At 48.0% G+C, this 23,761-nt stretch overlaps 1 protein-coding gene across 2 annotated transcripts in view; it reads right to left on the bottom strand.

Annotated features, from left to right (window-relative positions):
• Positions 1 to 23,761, bottom strand: part of SYTL3 (synaptotagmin like 3) — an 86,269-nt gene that overhangs the window by 10,457 nt on the left and 52,051 nt on the right. Inside the window, exons 8-11 of one of the 2 annotated variants that reach the window (XM_032407551.1) lie at positions 22,576 to 22,654; positions 18,709 to 18,833; positions 12,135 to 12,269; positions 3,663 to 3,841 (exon numbers count right to left, since the gene is read on the bottom strand). In XM_032407551.1, coding sequence (XP_032263442.1) covers positions 3,663 to 3,841; positions 12,135 to 12,269; positions 18,709 to 18,833; positions 22,576 to 22,654 — 518 coding nt within the window. Of the gene's footprint in view, positions 1 to 3,662; positions 3,842 to 12,134; positions 12,270 to 18,708; positions 18,834 to 19,045; positions 19,218 to 22,575; positions 22,655 to 23,761 lie in introns of those variants that run through there. The other variant, XM_032407550.1, reaches the window with a different exon arrangement.

Raw genomic sequence — 23,761 nt, forward strand, 5'->3', positions numbered from 1 at the left:
ACCACGGATCCAGAGGCAGGGCTGTTGGGGCTCCACGGGTGGCAGGTTAGAGAACCTGCCTGGATGTGGAGGTCCTGCGTCAGCCTGTCCTCTCTCCACCTGTCACTTCCTCCACCCCGCCAAAAAAAAAAAAAAAAGTGAAAATAGGAAGTATATGCCTCACCCTTTACTCTCCCCTTGTGGGGCCTCTCCACCTGCATTCTGCCCGTCCCCTGAAACCCTGTTCTAGACTGACCCCTCCGGTGAGGTCCTCACACTGCCCTTTCCTGGCTCCTCTGGCCACTTCGGTGATGCCAAGGACTACTGATTCCGGTAACGGCTGGACCCTGTGTTTTTATCCATTCTGACAATTTCTGCCTCTTGATGGGAGGGTCTAGATCATTTACATTGAAGGTAATTACTGATAAGGAGGGACTTACTTCTGTCATTTGCTATTTGTTTCTGTAAACCTTCTAGCTTTAGTGTCTCCCATTTACTGTGGTACTGTAGTCATTCTTTTGTATTTACTTTTTTAAAGATTTACTTATTTGAGAGAGAGAGAAGGCATGTGCACACGTGAATGGGGGGGGCAGAGGGAGAGAATCTCAAGCAGACTCCCCGCTGTGCTTGGAGGCTGGGCTCAATCTCACAACCCTGAGATCATGATCTGACCCAAAATTTAGCTGTTTAACCAGCTGAGCCACCCAGGCACCCCCCATTCGTTTGTATTTAGCTGAATTTTGTGGTAAAATGTTTAAAGTCCATTCTCATTTCTTTTTGTATTATGTTCCGTAGCTGCTTTCTTTGCGCTTACCAAGGGGATTACATCTCATCTCCTAGAGTTATAACACTCTACTTTGACTTTTTACCATCTTAACGTCAATAGCAAACAAAAACTCTGCTCCTTCCTAGTGCCAACCTCACCTCTTTGCATTGCTGAGGTCACAAAATTACACCTTTCTACACTGTGTAACCAAAATCACAAACTAATCCTTCTTTGAAATGCACTGGTCTCTTAAGTTAGGTCAAAAACAAAGTGTGGAGTTACAAACCAAAGTTACAAACAAACAGCAGTAATAAGAGACAAATAATTTTTTAAAATATATAAGGTGGAAGTACACACCATTGTTAAATAATACTAGCTTTTATCATTGCCTGTGTATTTGCTTTTCCTGAGGTCTATTTCTTCGCATGACCTTGAGATACCGACTGGTGTCCTTCCATTTCACCCCGCAGGGGGCTCCCTTGAGTATTTAGTTCCTGCAGGACAAAGTCCCTCAGCTTTTGTTTATCTGAGAATGTTTTAGTTTATCCCTCGTGTTTGAAGAACAGCTTTGCTGGATATAGGATTCTTGGTTGACAGGTGGGTTGTTTTTTTGTTTTTTTTTCCCCTTTAGCACTTTGAATAGGTCTACTGACTGCCTCCTGGCCTCTAAAGGATCTGATGAGAAATCTGCTGGTAATCCTCCTGAGGACGCCCGGATGGGAAGGGGACCTCAACAACTGGAGGAAATTGCCACAATGGTTGCCTGCTTCTGGGTCTGCACCTCTGTGATCAGAAGCGGCAGTCTGCAGTCAGAGCACACAACCCTGATATTTGGAGGACAGACTCCCTTTATTTGCCCACGCTGACTCCTGCAAGCAGTGCGTAAGCTGCTCCGGGAACACCAGCCCGGCTGCCTGCCATGTGGCTGGGAGTGGGGGGAGGGAGAGCAGCTATTAGGCTAAGAGCGGAAATTGACTGAAATTAACCCCAATGTACCATCCAAGTCTTCCGCGGGAAGTTGCAAGCCTTCAAGAGACTGCAGTTCCAAAACCGTTTCATGAGAGAGCTTCTACCAGTGCAATCACTGTCTTACAAGGGGAGACCTAGGGCTTCCCACCCTGCCACCTTCCCAGAATCCTCTCTGGGCTGTTTCTCCTTTAAAAAGTATTGACTAATATTCTAGTAGGCATTTCACTGACGGGCAACTCAGTTCGACCCTATCAAGGCTTGATTTTGCTGAGGTAGGGAGAGTTGGAGTAGCCCCTACTCTGAGGCTAAAAAAATCCTACAGCTGCGTCCCAGTGAGTGCCCCAGGTGTTCAGCAGTCTCCGCTCCGGCTGGTCAGAGCTCCCATCTTCCCCATCACTGCGCCACGCCCAGTGGCTCACCACCCCGTAACTGCGCTGTGACAGACCTCATGAAATCTTGTCTGTATGAGCCCTGAGTATTTGGCCAAAGCCTCAAGGGGGTCCCTCTGTGGAGTTTTGGGTCTACTTCTCTGTGCACTTTGTGCCTCACTTGCTTCCTATTTGTTGAATGTTTATTATGTTCTAGACAATGTTCTGAAGGCTTAACATGGGCAAATTCCAGGAAACACTACAACAATCCTTTGAAGGAGGTGCTATTATTTTCCCTGTGTTACAGTGAGGTATGGAGAGGTTGAGTGACTTGTCCAAGGTCAAACCACATAAATGGTGGACCAGGGTGCAATGTCCATACCCTCAACCACCTCACTATAGTTCTTTTGAGAATTACAAGAGAGGCTCAGCATGCATGAACAGTCATGGGCAGAATAATGTCCCATCCTGTCTGATGGGACTGGACAGTAGTCTGAAGAATGGACAGGATTATGGTTGCTACTTGTGGGAGTGCTGTAGGGAAAGTAGTCACAACATAAACATGAGGAAAGCCTCTCTTTGGAAAAAATCAGGGGACAGCTTTGAAACGACTATTCCAATTTTCCTGGAGCAAAAGGTATAAGTTGGGGGAATAACAGAAGTTAAGAAACCAGAAGGACAAGAGGGACACTGTTATGGACACCCTAAGTACTCCACAGCAATGCACTTCATGTGTCCTGCCCTGAGGAGCTCCTGAAGGTTTCAGAGCAGAGCAGAGTTTGGCTGGACCAACAATCCATCCCCTTTCCCTGACTGGTAATTAAAACAGTGTGCTCAAAGTTTTCCATGTAAGAAAAAAGAAAGGCCATAGAAAATCAATTCTAGTTCTAAGGTGAAGGGATCGAAGTATGAAAAAACTCTAATAGATGAAAATAGAGAAGGATATATTTATAACCTTCAGGTAGAATTTTTCTACAGACTCAAAATACAGATATTTTAAAGGAGAAGACTGACAAATTTGACATCAAATTCTTTTCAAGAAAAGCCATCATGAACAATGTTAGAAAACAAGCAACAACTAGAAGATATATAAAATACATACAATCAATGAAGAGTTGTATCCAAAAACATCCTGGGAAGAAACTAAGAAGAAAGTCTGGGGCTTTTTCTCTCACTGCAGAGAGAGCAAAACCAAACCAAACCAAACATTCCTCTAAATAAATTAAAAAATGGCAAGCAACCCAGTAGAAAAATGCCAAAAGATATGAATGGGAAGTTCACAAAAGGGGAACCCTATGTGTCTAATGCATGCAATAAAAAGTTGCTCATCTCTGTTCATAATCCTAGAAGTTTCCAAGTAGGCCAAGTTCTGCATCTGGACTTCTGATTCCACTGACTGACCTACTTATCTATCATTGTTTGAATTACTACAGCTTTAAAATCATTCTCAATAGGTTTTCTTTATAGTTCTGTTCTTTTAAACAATTGTCTTGGTTATTTGAGGACTTTTACTTTCCCATATAAAATTCAGACCCAATACGCCTACCACCTAATGTCAAAACTTAGAAAAAGAAACTTACGGATTGCACTTTTTCTTCTTTTCCTCTCCATAGGCAAGATTCTTACAGGCCTTGATGCATATTTCTAAAGAACAGGTTTTGAAGCAATAGCGAAGGGCAAATTCTATTTCTCCAGTGACATTAGCATTGTCAAAATTGCCCATCTCCGTACAAGTGCTGTTAATGCTAATTAGACTGGCCTGAAATCAAGAAGGACAGATACAATAAATTACTTCACAGTTAATCTATTTGTTGCAGTTCTGGTTTCGAGATATCAAATTAATCAAACTTTGCACAAAACATGCATCCTGACTCATAATAATACTACGCCAGTTTGTACTTTGCCGAAATAAGTGATCACACAGTCTGTCCTAAGGGGATGGGAAATCCTCAGAAAGCCCGGTCTTGCCCAGATACGGTGTTTGCCCAGCAATAAAGGTTACACAATCTCATTCTTTAACACAAATCAGTTGGGATGAAGTGGATTATCTCCCGCGAAATTCTGCAAAGATAAGTCTCAGGAGGGCAGATAATACCCGTGGCAGGAACAGCCCTGTGGGAAGCAGCAGAGCGGGGGTGCTAAGTACCAGGACTGGGAGTCGGATACAGCCAGGTTCCGACCTATCCTGCTGCTGCTGATGAGCTGTGTCAAAGTCTGAACGGACACATGAATACTCGTCTCCTGGGGTCACGGTAAGAAGTAAATGGAATCGGGCGCCTGCGTGGCTCAGTCGTTAAGCATCTGCCTTCGGCTCAGGTCATGATCCCGGGGTCCTGGGATCAAGTCCCACATCGGGCTCCCTGCTCAGCAGGAAGCCTGCTTCTCCCTCTCCCACTCCCCCTGCTTGTGTTCCTGCTCTCGCTATCTCTCTGTCAAATAAATAAATAAAATCTTAAAAAAAAAAAAAGTAAATGGAATAAAATGTGTAAAGGACGTAGCCCAAAGACAACAATAAATTCTAAATTTTTATGGGTATTTCAATGAAAAACAGAACTGCCACCATAAGTTAAGGCACTGTGAGCTTAGGTGATGTGGCTAAGTGGCACAGAATGCCCGTGCCTGAAGAGACAAACCAACTACTGTCGCACTATTACACTTGCTTAAATATTTGCCCCACCCCCCCGGCCGAAATCTCAGTGCTGACTCTCTAGAAATAGGGAAGCCTGAAGGATTTCCACTTCTAATTCCCAGCGAGATCCTCCATGCTGTAAAACATCCTGGGAAGAAACTAAGAAGAAAGTCTGGGGCTTTCTCTCTCACTGCAGAGAGAGCAAAACCAAACCAAACCAAACCAAACCAAACCTACAACTCATCAGAATTAACCTCTATGGGGCCCGGAAGCCAAGGGCTGAGTTAACTAAGGCCAAGAACCAACCAACTTCACCGCACCCAGTCACTGGCTCTGAAAAATGGGATCTGCCAACACCACACAATGGTTCGAGTGGAGAACAGTCTTTACGTTTCACACTCACAAAGGCAAGGAGCGGTAAGACAGCAGGAATCAGGGAGGTCCCCAAGAGTGAAGAAGGGACAGTAGGGATGCTTGGCAGAGCAGAAGGAGGGCGTGAGTGCAGGGGCTCAGCAGTTCCAGTGATTAACATGGCATTCGTCCCGGGACCTCACTTCGGGCCACGTCAGGTTAAGTTGCAGTATAGCAACTTCTCTGCCAAGAACAAACAGAAAACGGAATTAAGCCCCAAACAGTTTCAAGGCGTCGTAGGGCTCCCAGGACAGCCAGGACCAAGGGTCCAAGCTACTAGAGAAGCCCAGGGGCACAAGCTGATGCTCTGTGTCTCCCTCTGAGGCGTTTGTCCACAGCCCTGCGAGCCGGCAGAGCTGGAAGACAGGGGAGTCAAGCTAAACGCAGCAGCCGCGGGGCTCAGAAGCCAAGGGCTGGGAGACAAAAACTGGTGTCTGGGGCCCTGAAGGCACAAAGAGCTTGAGCCGCCAAGTTCACAGAGAAAGCGGAAATGCAGCGAAGTGGGAGAGACACTAGATGGTTCTTTGCCCTTCAAGGGCTTTGCTGATTTGGAAGCTCTCACTGAGCAACTGAGAAACTTAAAAACGCTTTCCAAAGTTCTTCTTCCTGGAGAAGCCCACCACAGAGGAGGCGCTTGGTGACCTCCAGACTTTCAGTGGGGACCCCCCACCCCCACCCGGCTTCTTTCCCAGGAGCAAGAGTCCACAGGAAATGGGGCGGTCCTCACAAAGCCTGACACCCAGCTTTGAACGAGCTCAACACCAGATGGGTAAGGGCTGTTTACCTTCACTCTAGCTGTCTGCTGGAAGCAAAAGAACATTCTCTTGGAAGGAGGGTCCCACCCACCTCTCCGTGCCCCTGGAAGTTCCAAGAGCACAGGGCCCTGCACGTCCCTGCCCTCCCTGCATCTCCGGCACCCAGCTCAGCGCCTGGCTCATGGTCGATCCTCAGTAAATATTTACAAAGGGAATAGAGAAAGCACTTGAAGTACTTTGATTTAGAAGTGCTCTATGTAAATATTATGGCATGAAGGGGTACGTGGTCTTGTGCCTGAAGGAGCCACAGAACTGAAGTGAGAGGGCTCACTCGGGTGGTCGTCCTAATCTTCTAGAACTTCCTTAAGTCAATAACTGCGGATTCCAGAGGCAAACTATTTTTAAATAAAGCCACATGTAGGCACATAATAAAATTGCTGAAAATCAAGACAAAGACGAAAAACCATAAAGGCAGAGAAAAAAAAGATGTGCTATCGTTCATGGAGGAAACAGTAGGGGCAGGAGAGGGTGGGCGCCCAGGTGTCGCTCGGGCGACTGGCTGCTTCTGTTCAGGAGGGAAAGGAGAGTAGGCTGGTACAGACCCGTGACGTTAATTTTGATATCAAGAAGGTTAGGCAATTCTGAGCTAATTCTTTTTTTTTTTTTTTTTGAAAAGTAAAAAGGATGTTTATTTGTTGAAAATGAGGAAGAGGAGCAGGGTAGAAGATCTGAATGAGTTTCGAAAGAACTGGGGAAGGTGTGAAACGTTCTGAGAGCAGGAAACTGAGCTACCCAGAGAAACGCATCAGGCCCGGGACGACTGGCCTGTAGGTGACAAAACGGGGCAGATCTGACCCCCGCACACTCACACCGGGCATGGGGACTGCCCTACTGCGGGGTGTGGAGAAGGTTGCCCCTGGCTCATCCAGCTTGGTGACCAGAATTATAATGCACCCAGAAAGCATTATAATACTCATCCTTCATTTCGTAAGTACATTAGCGGAGCTCAAAGTAGGCTGGGACCCACCCGAAAGTTGCACAGAGAATCAGAAGTAGACCTGGAAGAGGACGGAGGTGCCGAACTCCTTGGGCCACCAGCTTACCGTAGTGTCTCTGAGCAATTCGGCTGCTGTACCCGCTTAGCCAGGGAAAGTATAGCCTGAGATAATGAAAGGACAGCAGAGCACATCCTTTGGTCAACCACACTCCCGAGATAATTTATGTCTCTACCACTGTTGCCTTGGGAAGGTTTTCTGGTTCTATTTTCTTTGTAGCCAGAACAGGATCTTGGAGCAAGTTGCAACTTTGAGCAGCCCATGGAGGCAACCCAGAAGTGCTGGCCGAGGAGAGCCACTAAGAACTCTGCCGGACTTTCATTCGAGCCATTGGTGCTGCTGGGGTTTGAAAGAAAAGGAAATCTGAGCACAAGCAAAGGAGAACTAGCTAAGGCAGGCAGGGAGCATTCGGTGATTTCTCCGAAGGGCACACGTTAGCTACGGTAACCGCAAGCAAGCCTCGATGCCCTTTCCTTTCACAAAGGCAGGAAGCAAGGGGTCAGCGGAAACCACAGCTGCGGCTGACCCTTGAGCAACGTGGGTTTGACTATGCAGAATCTTCCAGTAAGCACAGTACAGTACTGCAGACGTGTTTTCTCTTCCTTACGGTTTTCTTAACATTTTCTTTTTTCTAGCTTACTTTACTGTAAGAATACAGTACATTATACATATAACATTCAAAATGTGTGTCAACTGACTGTAAATGTTATCAGTAAAGCTTCTGGTCAACAGTAGACCATGAGTTAAGTTTTAGGGGAGTTGGAAGTTATACACGAATTTTCGACGGCACAGGAGGTCAGTGTCCCTGACCTTCACGTTGTTCAACCGTCAACTGTATTCTTTAAAAAAATAAATAAAAAATCCTGATCACCAAGAGCACACTGAGATCATTACTGCCGAGTGGTCAAGATGGTGGCCATGGAGCCAGACAGGCTTCCATTCGGCCCCGGGTCCCAACACTTAGTGGCTGTGTGATCTTGAGCAATATTCTTACCCACTGTAGACTCAGTTTCCTCATCTGTAAAATGGGGATCTATTTCATAAGATTGGGATGAGGCTCAGTTAGTTAATGCACGTAGAGACTTAGAACCGTCCCCATGCATACTGAGTATAGGACATTCATTACCATTTGGAAAATGCCACACAATGTGGTCGTCCTTCGTAAGCTAAGCGAATCATTTCCTTTGTTTTTCTCCTTTTTTTTTTTCACTGTGAAACATATTTTAAAAGTACGTATAATGGATACCTCTAGTTAAATAGTAACTATAGAATGAACATCCATGCGCCTCACCACTCAGCTGTCGAAAAATAACATAAGCAGGACCTCAGCAGTGCCCTGCCCCCACCCCGCCCCGTCCAATCTCCTCATTCTTGTCCCTGAGTAAATGCTGTTTCGAAGTTTCCTGTTAATCATCCTTGTTTTTCTTTATGGTTTTAATACATATGTATATATCCCCCAAACAACATATTGGTTAGTTTCACCTGATTTTGGAATTTATATAATTAGCATTCCTACTGTGCACATATTCTGTTTTTTAAATTCATCCATGTGGTCAGGTGTGGTTTGGGCTCATTCATTGTCACTCCCAAACAGTATTCCATTAGATGAATGGACATAATATAGTCATCCTTTTTTATTCTGTTTTTTAACAAAAACACATTAATATGGGTAGAAAGCTAAATACAATACTCTTTTAAAAAATCAGTAGAGCCAGACAAGTTCAGAAATATTATTGGAAAAATGAAGAATTTCCGGGCACCTGGGTGGCTCAGTCGGTTAAGTGACTGCCTTCAGTTCAGGTCATGATCCTGGAGTCCCTGGATCGAGTCCCGCATCGGGCTCCCTGCTCGGCAGGGAGTCTGCTTCTCCCTCTGACCTTACACCCTCTCATGTGCTCTCTCTCTCTCATTCTCTCTCTCTCAAATAAATAAATAAAATCTTTAAAATTAAAAAAAAAAAATGAAGAATTTCCACACACACCTCTGTATGATGGACCAAGTGAACAGTTTTGAGCCAGTCCCTATTTAGAAGTGACCGAAATGCCAGGATGACATCCCACGTCTCAAATTTATCTTTAAAGAAAACACCTGGGGAGTTGGACTTTTTAATTCTTTGATTAAAAATCTGCTCCCTCTCAAACTTCTGCCAACCTCTATATCTAAGGAGTTCCAACGTGAACTTCACATGGTCACTCCTGCCAATCACAACACCTTCTGGCAGGAAAAATGTAAACTGCATGAAAACACTGATATAAATGCATTCCTTTTTAGATTTTTTTTAAACAGAAGTATAAACAAAATTAAAAACCAGACAGGAACTCTGGTAGGAATTTTTCTCCTGTAGGAAGTCTAAAAAATTAATGTATTTCTTCACACCACCAAGTTCCCACTCTTTCTGATTGGATTTTTCTTTTTTTTTTTTTTTTTTTTTTGTAAAGCAAACTATTTTTTTCCTCCCAAAACATTACACGTTTATGGAAAAAATACAGGAAATACAGATGAGCCCCCAGAAAAATTTTCAGAGAAAAGCATAACCCCATTGTTCCGGGGTCAAATTTTGGTATAATCCTTTCACTTGTTTGCAATGTCTGTAGGAGAACCATTTTGTTTTTATAAATATGTGCTACTATAAGACTATTTTGTAACCTTATAGGCTCATTTACCAATGTGTATTTTCTATATTAATATTCTTCAACGTTATTTTTCATAGCTACAAATATTCCTCTGAATAAACGTACCAAGCAGTTTCTAAGAATGTCTGCAGCTCCAGACCCTTGCCCACACTGACCTGTACCACTTCTAAAATTGGCTAAGATGACCCCCAAAATAGCACTTGCTTTCATTTTGCACTGATTTAACGACCTGGGAGGTTGTTTCCCCTACTTAATGCCCCTTTGTATTTCTCCTCTTGTACTAAGCAGAGATTTAGTAAAGCTTTTTCTGGCTCTGACTTCCTGCTTCTTAAAGAATGTCAATGTCTGTCAGGAGAACGGGCAACATCTTTGGGCTCGAAGCAATAATCAGTATTTGTTTTGTGGGAGTTTAGTTTCCTCAAACACTGCTTCAGTCTAAAGGGAAGAGGTGAGGCGTAATCACGGAATAACTCAACCTCACGAGGGTAACTTGAAGGGCACAAATCAGAGCACACCAGACAGAAGACAGGGAGAAGGGAACCGTGTTGAATTTGCGGGGTGGCTTCGAAGGACTTGCCCTAAGAAACCGAGCCTGGGTGAGAGACACACACTCACCCGCTTCTCCTCACCGCTGCAGCATTTTCCACCAGTGGGAAAGGTTTACTAGGTGTGGGTCCGCCCCAGGCAAGTGCAGCTGAACTGGGGGTGTGGCCAGGGGACCCCCTCCCTTGGAGAGCTCACCAAATCCGGGGGCCAGCACAGAGAGCCCGGGCTTTGACTCACACAGCTCCCGGGTATTGAGTCAGAGCTCCAAGGTTACTGTTCGCTTCGACCTCTGGGAACCAGTTTTTCCCATTTGAGAAATGAGGTAATAGTAACCACCTGGCAAGATCGTTGTGCAAACGACTGATGGGGAAGCACCTGGCTCAGGAGTTTGCACACAGTAGGCTTCCCATCCACAGTCGGTCGGGTAAGGAGCCGTGCCATGGTCCCGCAAGTTTTTGCTGAGTGCGCCTTCTGTGGCAGGTGCAGCTCAGGCACGGGAATTACAGTTCACAATACCCAACAGGGAAAGCAAGGACACGGTAGAAGGTGAGGAGACCATGAGTAACAGAGAGAAGGGAAGGATGACGGCAGGCAGGGCAGGGCAGGGCAGGGGGTAGGCTTCCTGGGCAAGGTGGCTCTTGTTAGACTGCAGAGGCTGACCCAGTAGGCCTGGGGCGGGACCAGAGATCCTGATTTCTGGAAGGTCCCAGGTGATGCCAGCGCTGCTGGGCCCCACATTGTGAGGAGTGAGGGTGCAGAGTAGTGGCGCGGAGTGATGGGCGGGGTGGGGGCCGCCAGCAGTCAGTAGACCGAGGCAGGGATGTTAGCCGTCCTTCAGCGCGCAGTCTGGCCCGCTTCTGCCTCGACTTTTTAACGTTTCACCAGATATTCATGTAGTTGGGGGATGGAGGGAGGTTTATCATTTTCTAAAGTGAATGCCATTTTCCGTAAAAACCCAACCGCCCCAATGCACAGAGAGGTTGAAGGGTGCGCTCTGGGTCACACTAGGGGAGCTGGAATGTGAACCAAGAAGGTGGTTTCTAGAAGCTGAGTTCTTAACCACTCTAACACACCACGGAATGAGTGCATTTTGATTCTCAACACAACCCAGTGAAATAAAAAGAACAAGCTTGATGCCCATTTCCTTGATGAGGACTCTGACGTTTGGAGAGTCTTTGTGATTGTCTAAGATTATTTAGTAAGTTCAAGAGCTGTGACAGTGAGGTGACCCATCCTCCGAGGCTCTGTCACACCACATACCACAATCTCAGGCATAAAGCCAGCATTCCTTCGATGTTTTCAACTAAACAAATGAATGACTAAAAGGCCTGCCTCTTAACAGAGATGATCTTTAAAATATTTTGAAAAAGAAGAGCACAGCTGGAGGACCCACGCTACCTGACTTCACGGCTCCCTACAGTAATCAGGACGGGGTGGTCTCGCCACAGCACACACGGAGAGGTCAGAGCAGAACAGAGAACCCAGAAAAAGACCCATGCTTACATGGTTACTTGATTTTCAACAAATACCAAAGTCAATGGGGGAAATGAGAGTCTTTTTTAAATAACTGGTGCTAGAATAACTGAGTATCCATGTGGGAAAAGGAGCCTCAACCTACACCACCATTCACTACATCAAGCACAGACCTACACATAAAAATGAAACTTTCATAAAGCTTCTAGAAGAAAACAGGAGGATGTCTTCATGACTTGTGGGTAGACACGACCCAGGAATAATTGTAAGAGAAATACCTGATAAATTAGATGTCTTTGAAAGTAAAAACTTCTCATCCAAAGATACCATTATTTATTATTAAATCTGTGTGTATAAAAAAAAAAACCATCAAAGTATAGCCAGGTTTTCCCCGCTCCCAGTGTAGGGAAAATACTACCTCCAAGTTGTGTTGTCCTGGTCCAGTTCATCCCACAGGACGACACTTCCCTCCTACCCTCGCTTACCAACCCAACCCGACATCATGCTGACAGGCATGCATCATGGGTCCAGGGAATTAGATGAGACTCACGTGTCTCAAGCCTCCTGAGAATAAAGCGTTGGGAGCTGGCCTGGATGAGAGATCCTCTTGCTTCAAAACAGGGCTAGTAAGGCGTCTGGGACCCTCTTGATCGAGAGGTTTCAGAATATCCGGCACGCTTGCCTTCTGGAAAAGGAAACACAGAATTAATAATGGGGTCTGCGTCCCAGTGTGATTTTGTTCAAATGTGGTAACTACAACAAGCAGAGCCTGCATCTATGACCCGATGACACTCATTCGCAAACTTCTGGGTGCTGAGTAAGAGAGCACATTTCTGCTTGGATAAATGCACACACACACACCCGCGGGGCCCCGGCAGGCACCAGCAAGCACTGGGATATTCATGAGCAGTGGTGGGTGGATCACTTATGGATTAATAAGTCTTAAAGAAGTTAAGTCCACATTTTGACCTTAATAAGGATCCCTGCATTAAATCACATGAAATCCAATATTTAGCCTATCAGTTTGAGCTCTAATGTGCTTATAAAAGAGGGAAAAATCAAAATGTCTCTTAATTTTATCAAAATACTTTAATAGTCAGTACCTCTTCTAGAATGTACACAGCTGTGCTTTCCAATGTGGTAGGTACTAGCTACGTGTGGCTAAATTTAAATTCCCATTCATTACAAGCAGATAAAGTCAATAATTTTGGCTCCTCTGTTGCACTAGACACATTTCAAATGCTCAGGAGCCACACGTGGCAGAGGTTAGAAACTCCCAAACACAACGCACAAGGTAGGAAACCTCTTCCTGGCTGAACTCACACGAAGTTTGTGAATCTAGACTTTAGGTTTTGGTGCCGGCTTGGAAGTGGGACTCAGAAATATAACATTTGCAGCGTAGTTGTAATTTTCAGGAGTGAAAGACTGAGAATATTAGCGAGCAAGTGAAAGAAGTGATTAGCTCCAGATTATTCTTACGGTTTGTGCTCTCAATCCCCAGAGCGCCAGCTCAGGTCCGTCCGACATTTGTTAAGCAACACTCTCTTTGACCCACTGCTCTAAGTACTGGGGCGGAAAGGGGGGGACAGAGGAGAAGGGGAAGGAGACGATGCACTGTCCGCCCTCCAGGGGTTCGCCTAGCTGGTCAGGAATAGATACACCACTGAAATGGAGTCACAAGCCATGTCAATGGAAAAGAGGGGAGGGAGAGCTGATGCAGAAGAGGGTGTTGGGATGATCTTTGGGGGAAGTATGACCTGAGTGGGAGGTTGAAGCCTGGCTGGGAAGAGACTCAAAGGTGGGGCATCACGAATGGAGGTCCCATCATGAGGGTCAAGTATGGAGCATGTTCCTACACCGGCTAGCGCCCATGCAACCACAGAGACTCAAGAGGCCAGACAGATTCCTGATGTGTCAGGTTGTCCAGAGAGCAGGTAGCTTGGGGACACCAAAGAGCCGGTCCAGGGGAGGAGACAGCAGGCTGGAAGAGTTGCAGATCCAAGGGGAGGATTTCAGGGATGAAGGATGTTCAAAGAGGAGAAAAGAGAATGAGAAAAGACTCACCTAAAATTAAAGAAATGCAGATTTTTAAAAAATTGCCTGTCAAATTAGCAAATATTAAAATAGAAAGTGTAACATTTAGTGCCAGCAAAAGTGCTGAAAAGCAGGCTACTCCACTTCTAGTGGTCTGGTAAACTGAGTCAACCCCAGAGGAGGGCAGTTTGGCAGCATGAATTATAAGCCCTAAAAAGTAGCTGTAAAAAATGATGATATATATGTATTGACATGGAAGGAATTAAAATATAACGTTAGAGGTTCTTAAGAAAGCAAATTACAAAAGCGGATGTGTGGCATGATGCCTTTTTTAAAAAGATTTATTTATTTATTTGAGAGAGAGTGAGTAGGAGGAGGGGCAGAGGGAGAGGGAGAGATCCCAGGCCGACTCCATGCTGAGTGCGGAGCCTGATGCGGGGCTCAATCTCATGACCCTGAGAGCACGACCTGAGCCAAAACCAAGAGTCTGTTGCTTAACCGACTGAGCCACCAGGTGCCGCATGATGCCATTTTCATAAAGCGAGTGTCCATGCGTACTCCAAGTGACTGTCCTGGCTCAACGCTGTGCCTGCTTTTTCTTCTTCCCTTCCTCCTCCTCCTCCTCCTCGTCTGTTTTCTAAATTCTCATTAGTGCATAGGCATGGGTATTATTATATATAAAAGCAATAAAATCATTTTTGTAATTAAAGAAAAGAATGGAATTCTGGTCAACTGTGCCAAAGGCAACAAAGTCACTGACGAGTATGATGTTCAAACTGGCCACCATGCTCTTCAATCAGGGGTGCCTGGGGGCGCCCCGGGGAACAGTGTCACACTGGCATGGGGAATGGACTGCACGGAAGCTAGGAGTGAACAGGAGAGAGGGCAAAGCAGGGCAAGTGCAGTGACAGCAAGAGCGGAGGATGTTTTCATGGATTTAGGCTGTGACAAAGAAATGGAAGAGCAGCTTGAAGGGAATCTTTCCAAAGATGCTGCTTCCTTTTTTTAAGGTGGGGAAGATCAGGGCATACTTGCAGGTTGAGGAGAAACGGAGACAGGAAAAGCGTGGAGCTGAAGGAGCAAGGTTCCGGAGGGGAGAGAGGAGGATGGACCCCGTGCCTGGGAAGGAACGTCCATCTCTGAGGCAGGAGGAAAGTTTTCCAGAGAAACTCCAAGTGGGAGGAAGTAGGAAGAATTAGTCAGAGGGTTCTCCTACCGCAAGGCCTCTACCCTCTGAGCGTGTCAGGGGATGGCCTTGGAGAATGTGGAAGATGCCATTTGAAACAGCAAACAAGGCAGCCATCAGTCCAGCATAGAAAGAATAAAATGAGCTAAATATTAATATAAAGCGTTGTGACACTGAGCTGTTCAATAATCACTTAACTCCATTTTCCCTAAGGCAACATAGTTTTTAAATCATAAAAAAAAAATACTGATGACAGAAAGTTCTGAAAAGGAACAAAGAGAACTATCCTTATAATAGTGATCACATGGCAGGTCGAATTCATAGCCAGTGATGACTGTGCTTCTAAATATGTTAGGATTCTGGAAAACCTTTAATGAAGCTTAAGTGCAAATATACATATTTTGAAATTATTAGAAAAGTCGACACTATTCTGAAGAACATGCCTATTCTGACTAAGGAATCAACCTGAAATATCGTGTTCAACTCTTCCCCAGTAAATTCAGAAGGGCCTGGATGACTTTGTCAGGTCCGTGCCATTAAAGGGCATCAAGACTCAAAGAGCAGCTTATCGACCTTGTGGAGACAGGCATTTTTTTTTTCCCCTGTGATTTTTAATGTATTTCAATAACTATCTAGTTCGGGCCAGATTACAGAGAAAAATGATGGCCCCGAATGAGGTCTACTCTGCACGGAGTTAATAAGTTTAATATTCTATGCTGAAAGATCAATAAACATTAGGCTTGATTTGATCAAATTATGGACTCCCTGAAACCACACGATCTGTGCCTTTGGGATTTTTTTTTTTTTTTTTTTTTTTTGCTGACCTTAAATAAGAGAAAGGGAGCGGTCGCTGCCACGCTGAGATTGCGGCTGAAGTATCAGAAAACCCCGGGGCTGGGCTTGGCCAACAGGCCATGCTCTGAGCAACGTCAAATCCCAGCTGAGAGGGAGGCTGCCTCTCCTAGGACCATCCCAGGGCAGGGGAGGGCGGGGGCCAGAATCCACAGCCCTCAAGTCTGAGGACCAAGTGTTTGCACAGTTGAACCCAAGGCTGCTGCCTCCCCTCTTCTCCCCTGGCTGCTCAGCTTTGAGTGGGGCCAGCAGGTGCGGGGAGAGAAGGTAGGCAGGAGCGCCGCGCCCAGGGCCCGGTGGTTTCTTCAGATTTCAGACCTACGTGGGAAAACTTCACATAAAGGGGCATAGAATGAAAGAAAGGTTTCTTCCCCGCCTGCGTCCTTGTTCCCTCTCCTCAGAGATAGCCCCTCCCAAACCCTTCTTGGGTTTCCTTCCTGGTTAACAGGTGCGTGTCTTCACGGCCACTGTAGATCCGCCACACGTTAATAAGATGCACAATAAAATCCCACGGGGATGCACAGGAGCTCGCAAAGGACGGGGAAGAGAAGTCACCTTTCAAGAGTCCTGGCCCAGATGCTGAAGGGAGGGTCTCTACAGGACATTTTCAGAACATGCCGCTCACACCTAATGGTCAGAGAAGCGAGCCTGAGCTGCTTTCTCAGTTACCAGCCCAGCGTCACCATGTGGTCTTAAGTTATCTGCTCTTTCTGTGCCTCAGCATAGCCACCTGCAAAGTGGGCACTGATGTCCCCTACTCCCAAAGGGCACCACGTCGTGTGCTTGATGTGGGCAAAATGCTCCCGAGTGCTCCAATGAAGATGTGAGTGTGACTTTTATGAGCTCGCCAGCTAGGGCAGTGTAATTGCAGTCTGACAAATGTCCTATTTAAAGATGTACTCTTTATATTTCAACCCCGTAATTATTTAGCATTTATAGAGCAGGCCATGATTGCTGAGGACTTTATAAACATGTAGCTAAATTGCTCCTTAAAACAGCCATATCCTCAAGTAAGGTGGGGAGAGAGGATGCCTGCAAAAAGTAGAAAGCACGTCCTGCCAAGAGCATGGCAGCGAACCGGACGTGCATGGCGGAGTGTCTGCAGGATGGGTGCTCTTTGGCCATGGCCGTCCCTGGTCTTCCTCGCTTCTACCCTCAAGCTCCCTGGTCCCATTAGACAACCTTGCACTTACCCAGCAGGCCAACAACGGTGCCTGGTAACCTTAGTGAGAGTTAGCATCAGAGGGGCTTCATCTCAATTATTGTGGCCCTCATTTGTCCTCCTTACATGGGGCATAGAATGAGGAGGTTATGAGTATAGAATTTAGAACCATACAAACCTGGACCCTACTCCTGGCTCCACATTTAATTAGTTATCTATCCATCTATATCTATCTATCTATCTATCTGACAGGACGGTTACCCTATGGCTAAAGCTCAGGCTCTAGATATTTACCATGGGAGTAACATTATCTATCTCAGTACTTTTGTAAGAATTAACACAGGGTCTCCTGAATGCGCACTAACTTATGCTCCATCTGCTGACCCAGGGACAGTGGCTGGGATGGTGTTTGTGCAGACCCCGGGGTGCCCACGGGAACGAACACTTGTTCGCACTTCAGAGTTTCAAAGACCTTCCGAATACATCTCACAAGCTCTAGATGCCTTTTCCTCAATCTAGGGAGTCCTAGGGGCAGCAGCAGCATCACCTGCTCACCCAACAGCTCCTCAGAAACTCATCGAAGACGCTGCATCTCACACCTGCCCCAAATCTCCTGATCAGCCTCTGCATATCGACAACATTCCCAAGTGACTCACACACACATTAAACTTGAGAACAGCTGCTCCAGAGTTCAGCCTCCAAAGCAAGACCGCCCACCACTTTCTGGTTATGTAACCCCGGCCATGTGACTTCGTCGCTCTAAGCCTCAGTTTCCCTAAATGCAAAACAGGGCCAAATGCAATCCATGGTTCATGGGATAGTGTGAGGATAAAATGAGATGATCCAGAGAAAGCCTTGAGTGGAGTCTGGCACATAGTAAGAAAGACTGGCAATTTAGATAGTATATTTAGATGGCTTAGGTAGAGATTTAGATACTGTATTATCTGGGGGATCTTTACAAGCGGCCTGCGCCTTGGGCAGAACGAGAATTATCCGCTTCATTTCGCCAAGAGCACATCGATGCTCAGGGAGTTCATGTGACATGCCCAAGGTAAAGGGTCATGGATGGAGGCAGAATCTGAAACCCTGAGATTGTGTGTGGAAGTTCCCGCAGGAGAGTGGGGCTAACCCCCTCCGCTTGCCAGAGCAGTCTATCTGGGGACATCCTGAGTGGAGCCCGCAGCTGCAGGAAGGGGCACCTACCCTGTCCAGCCAACCAGAGTGGTCCTATTGACCCTGTCAACAGCCAGGTGGTGGGACCTGCCCTAGCCAGGTCACCTCAGCTGGACCAGAATGCAGGTGTTCTGATTCTAAAGTCGCTTTCTCCCCTGTCCCAGCGCATGTGCTTCAGACTTGGTTAATCCTAGTGGAAGCCAGGCTAATTATTTCCTTAAAAGCCTTTATTAGGTGCGCTCTCTCCTGCAGCTTAGATGCCCGGAGAGCGCCTCCCTCGTGATTGCCGGGGGTCATGCAGCATTTATGTTTTTAGTGGTTTCTATCAGAGAGCAGGACAGATTTTAACTGGAGGTTGTTGCCAAGTAGAAAGGCCTCTTGACCCCCCATGAGGGAATCACCTGGCCCATCTCGGCCCTGCAGGTGGGCCCCTTGCCTTTGGGGTGGCCTTGAAGCCCACAGGGAGTTCCGGCAGACACCCAGAAGTCCCAGGGGCTCGGGATTAGGCTGAAGCTTTTCCCTGCTCTCAACTATTTTCCAAATCGACCCTGAAATTTGACCATCATTTGGCCAGGCCTTCCCAATAGAGAGGGGTTTATAATTATGTTTTTTTTCAGAATGCTTAATGTGGTGCTATAAAATAAGAGGAAGACTAAATCTATAGAGGACATGGGTTGGCAGCGGCTCTCGGGGCGGCCCGGGCGCCTTGGGGAGTACCCTGGTGGTGACGTTGATAGCAGTGTCCGACTGGCTCCTCCTCTCCGTCCGGCCAGCATGCTGCATGGGACCCGTGGCCCGGAGCTGCTTGTCAGAGGTCATGTCGTTCTGGGACTTGGAAAGCTCTAGAAAACAAATACAAGGGATGACAGGTGGGAGCGCAAGCTTTGACAGACTCGTGGGGCCCTCCTCTGGGAGCCCCTGCAACCACACCCCGAGGACCCCCCAAGGTCTCCCAAGGCGAGGCTTGCTGCGTGGGGAGGATGGCACATCCAACACCCAGCTCCAGGGCCGGGGGGAGCGTCCCCAGACACGGCGTGCTGGACACGGGCCACACCTGTCGTGCACAGGACAGAAGAGCCGGATTCCCAAAAGGTGACCGCGTGGCCACGTGCTTCTGTGGGCAGAGAGCCACCGTCAGGGTGGGAGCAAGAAGGAGGTCTTCCGGACAGATTACCCTGCATCCTGGGCCACACACCACGAGCAGCCGGTTGTCCAAGCACAAAAAAGGCAACTTCACAAACCAGCCGGCTTTTTAGGGGTTCCTTACAAAGACTTATAACCAAATATCATCTCTTGGGACCCTTTGAAGAGAGGTGGAAGCACATTCAGGGTACCCCTATAATTATTTTAATAAGCAAATCCTGGAAATACAACTTGTTTTTGCAGTGTAATAGTGGCCGAGAATAAAGGTGAATAAAGTGAGAAGGAAGAAATCCATACCCAGAAGCGAGCAAACCACCTCAAAGATGATTTTGTCCCCCCAAAACGTCTTCCCTTTTCCCCGGGGTCCTTGTCTCTCTCAAAGATGACCTTGAAACTATCTTTCGAGCAGCGCTCTCCAATAGATAATAATGTTGCTCACGTACGCCATTTCAAATTTTCTAGTAGCCTCATTTAAAAAAGAAACAGGTAAGACTGATTTTAACACTATGTTTCATGTAACACAATATACCCAAAATATTGTTAAAATATATAATCAATATGAAAATTAATGAAATTTTTAATTGGGTAATGGACACAGAATACATCCTAGTTTCTGGTGCACATTATGAAGTGATCACCCCACTAAGCCTACATCCTTCCCCATGTAAGATTGTTTCAATATTACTGTTTTCCCCGTGCTGTACAATTAATGAAATTTTTAACTTCTTTTTTTTTAACACTAAGTTTCCGGAATCTGGTGTGTATTTTACCCTTTTTTCGGGCAGGCCACATTTCAGGAGCCACCTGCTGTTAGCATACTGGACAGCCCGGCTCCAGAGCATCCTGCCTCCTGATCCGCTCCTCTAGATGCTGTTTCTTGCGTACCTCCTGCATGTGCTGCCAGGGCGTACGTCTGCAGAGCGTCTCTTTTCTCTAGAGGAGAACCTCCCCTGCCCCCCAAAACCTCGGGGCATTTTCCTTCCCACCAGGATGTGTGGGACCTCTCCTGTTGAGAGCACTACTGTCCACACTGCCCTCAGGTCTACCCTCCGGAAACCGCGGGGCATCTTTCCGCGCCCGGAAGCTGGCGGCGTCCCAGCACACACCAGACCCTCGAAGCTGACAGTGAACATGAACTCCTCATACGCCAAACCCCAGCCCTGCTACGAAGGGTGTGAGAGCCCCAGGAGGAGAAGCCCCCGCCTTGGGGGACGGTGGCCTCCCCCTGCCATCTGTATGGCACTCACCCCAAAGCCTGTGCCTTCCTCTGGTCCATTTACGTGCACAGATGAGGCAGGTGGGGGTGCCTCCCAAGCGATTCAGCTTCTAAGGACTAGGCTCGGAATCGGCATTATCGAGTGAAAAGGAAAACTAACAGCAAGAAGCACAGAAGGGCCCTGAAGCGAAAATCAACGTTCTTATTCCTCCTCCCCTTCGAAGCAGGGCCAGGGTGCTGGAATCTCCTAGAAATGCAGCCATGATAAAAAGGGCTGGAATTGCTCATTTCTTCCAGCCAGATTGGCTTCCCTGGGCAACCTCAGCTGCCAGGGGTTGTAGCCCTGGGGCAGCTTCCCAAACTCTTTGGGCCAAGGCCCCCTCCAGCCGTCCCCCCAGAGACCCCAGGTGACACCAGAAAGAGGCTGTCCTCTGTACCACTTCTGTAGGAAACAGGCCGCACCAAGGATCAAGAGGGACATGTGCCCACCAGCTGAGGACCTGAAGAAAAGGGAGTCAGCCCCACCCTGCTGCGCGCCCTGAGGCAGAGACCGGATGAAGGGTCTGTAGTCTGTGCCCCTTCCCGAAGCCCCCGGAGCACCTGGGAGAGCCGGTGGGCAGACCATCCCTCCCACGGGCCCAGAAAGCTGGGTTTTTTCATCCCTGCCTCTGGGCTGAGGGTTTGGCATCCCATGAAGTACTAGAGCCTGAACAAACAGGGAGGGGGCGCAGGTTAAGGGGTTCAATCCATGTCCCATGGCAGAGACACGATGCTACTCTGCTCTTTGGAAACCCCCACCTCCACCCCCCAGGGATTAGCCCCAGCTCTCCACCTGGGTCTGCTGATTTATACGGATGGCATCATCATTACACTCAAGGTATTAAACTGGCAAGTCTCAAATGGGTGAGCCTGTCTCAGGCGGGGCTATGGGTATGTAAGCCATCCAAGCGTACCCGTGTGTGGGTCCCAGCATGCGTCGGAGGGCGTGTGACCTGGGACAAGATGAAACATGTGTCCTGCCTCTCTGGGTGTCTGGCTGAGGGATTACCAGGTCAGAGTGAATGCTGAGGCAGGACTCCAGAATACGGCGGTGGGAGGGGATGCACAGAAGCCGCATGGATTTGGGTAGAGGCTGTGCTTCTAGAAAGAGACGCTGAGAAGTCTCGGCAATTAGAGCGGCAGCAGGAACAGAGCCAGGGGCTCAGAGTTCAAGCAGCTGTTACAGCTGGAAACCCGCGTCCAAGGCTGGTGCACACAGAGGGCAGATGTCGTCTGAAAGCCAGGCAGACTAACGGGGTGACTTTAAACCTCCGAGCTCTGTTAGCAAGCAGGCGGCACGAAATTTGGCTGCTTCGTCTTTCTGAAGCAGAGGGGGACAGACTGTCTCATGAGACAGTCACCTTTCTGCTTGTCTGAAAAGTGGTGCTTTGATTTGAGTTGTCACGAGGCAGCTCAGAAGGGCTCGTGGGGAATATGGAGAACTAATTAAAATCAAGTAATAAGACTGTCTCAAGGCCAAGGGACAACACTGAGCCCATCCCTATGCACCGGTGTGGGTAGAAGCCAAACAGAAGCACCGTGAAAGGGAGTGGGTGCCCGAGACCCCCTGCCCCCCACCCCGGGACCGTCTCTCTGGGCACCTTTGCAGGCCTGCACAGGGGCTCTTCTCTGGGGTTTGCGGTTTAAGATCAACAGGGAAGAATATCTGAGCAGAAAGAACATTGAAAGAGGCAAGATTCTAAGCAGTGGTAGTTCTGGGTCCCTTGCATCTGCAAATCACATGATTACTGCCCATTGAAGAAGATAAACTGACCAAGACGGAAAGAAGAACGGACAAGCATTTCCGTGCAAACGACAGACACTGGGCCATGCCTGGCGGGAGAGCTCGCTCCCAGATCTCATTCACTGGAGCCGTCCCACCCCCTGTCTTTGTGGGGCCGTGGGAGAGGCTGCAGCACCTGCCCGCACTGGTCCGAGCCGGCTCCTTCCCACCACGTGCTGAGCTCTGCCAGGTTTGGGCAGCAGTGGGGGTAAACTGAGCCAGTCCAGGGGGCCGAAGGGGGTCTCCTCTGCCCCCAGGAGACCAGAGGCCTGCTCTGCAGGTGGAGGGGTGAAGGGCCGGGGCTGTGGCTCTTCCCAGGAGCTGGAGACAGAGGTCCCCTTGCCGGTGGGTTTGGCTGGTCTGGCTGGTGGTGGGGAGAACACATGGAGAGGCATCCACTTACTTTTCATGTGGGTGGTAACAGACAGAAACAAATTTTCCACGGATTTATTAAATCCTTTAAACTGACCAAGTTCCTGTAACTAAAACAGACAGAGGAGAGAGAACGAGAGTTATATTTGGAGACTCGTGTCTGCCCCAGCAGCCTACAGGCTCCTACCCCCCAAACACTGGCAGGTGTGAGCAGAGTGCACGGGCTCCAGGTGCGTGCGGGTGTGTGTGCATGCGGGTGTGTGTGCGTGCATGTCTGGAGAGGGGACCCTCTTACTCAGCTTCTTTCCTCTGAGGTTTGACACCCCATTTCAGGAAGGGGCATCAGCAGCGGGGTAACATGGTAACAACTACATCCTAGGAATAATGACCGACATTTCTCTGGCTCCGGCCATGCTCGGGTAGACTCCTGCTTCCTTAGCCAGCTCTTGTATGACCCACCCCAACCCCACACAGAGCAGACGCCAACATGGCAAAGGGCACAGGACACAGTGGCCCATGGTGGTACCAGGCTCAGAGCACCAGCCTGGAGCCAAGGAGTTAGTTCTACCCCTCTAAGCAGGAGAGAGAAGAAAGAGGAAGCAAAAATGACAGAAAGGAGGTCACTTTTCCCTTCAAGTCCCATCCCTCCATCCCTCCCCATCCCCATCCCTCCTTCCATCCACCCCTCCATCCATCCATCTATCCATCCATCCATCCCTCCATCCACTCCTCCATCCATCCATCCACCCCTCCGTCCATCCATCCCTCCATCCATACACCCCTCCATCCACCCTTCTGTCCATCTTCCCATCTACCCATTGATTCCTCCATCCATCCACCCCTCCATCCATCCATCCATCCATCCATCATCCATCCATCCATCCCTCTATCCATACATCCCTCCATATACCCCTCCATCCACCCCTCCATCCATCATCCACCCCTCCGTCCATCCATCCCTCCATCCATACATCCCTCCATCCACCCCTCCATCCATCCATCCACCCCTCTGTCAATCTCCCCATCTATCCATCCACCCCTCCATCCATCCATCCACCCCTCCGTCCATCCATCCACCCCTCCATCCATCCATCCACCCCTCTGTCAATCTTCCCATCTATCCATCCACCCCTCCATCCATCCATCCACCCCTCCGTCCATCCATCCACCCCTCCATCCATCCATCCACCCCTCCGTCCATCCATCCTTCCATCCAT

Source organism: Phoca vitulina, unplaced genomic scaffold (genome assembly GCF_004348235.1).
Source record: "Phoca vitulina isolate PV1807 unplaced genomic scaffold, GSC_HSeal_1.0 scaffold9, whole genome shotgun sequence".
NCBI classification, from domain to species: domain Eukaryota; kingdom Metazoa; phylum Chordata; class Mammalia; order Carnivora; family Phocidae; genus Phoca; species Phoca vitulina.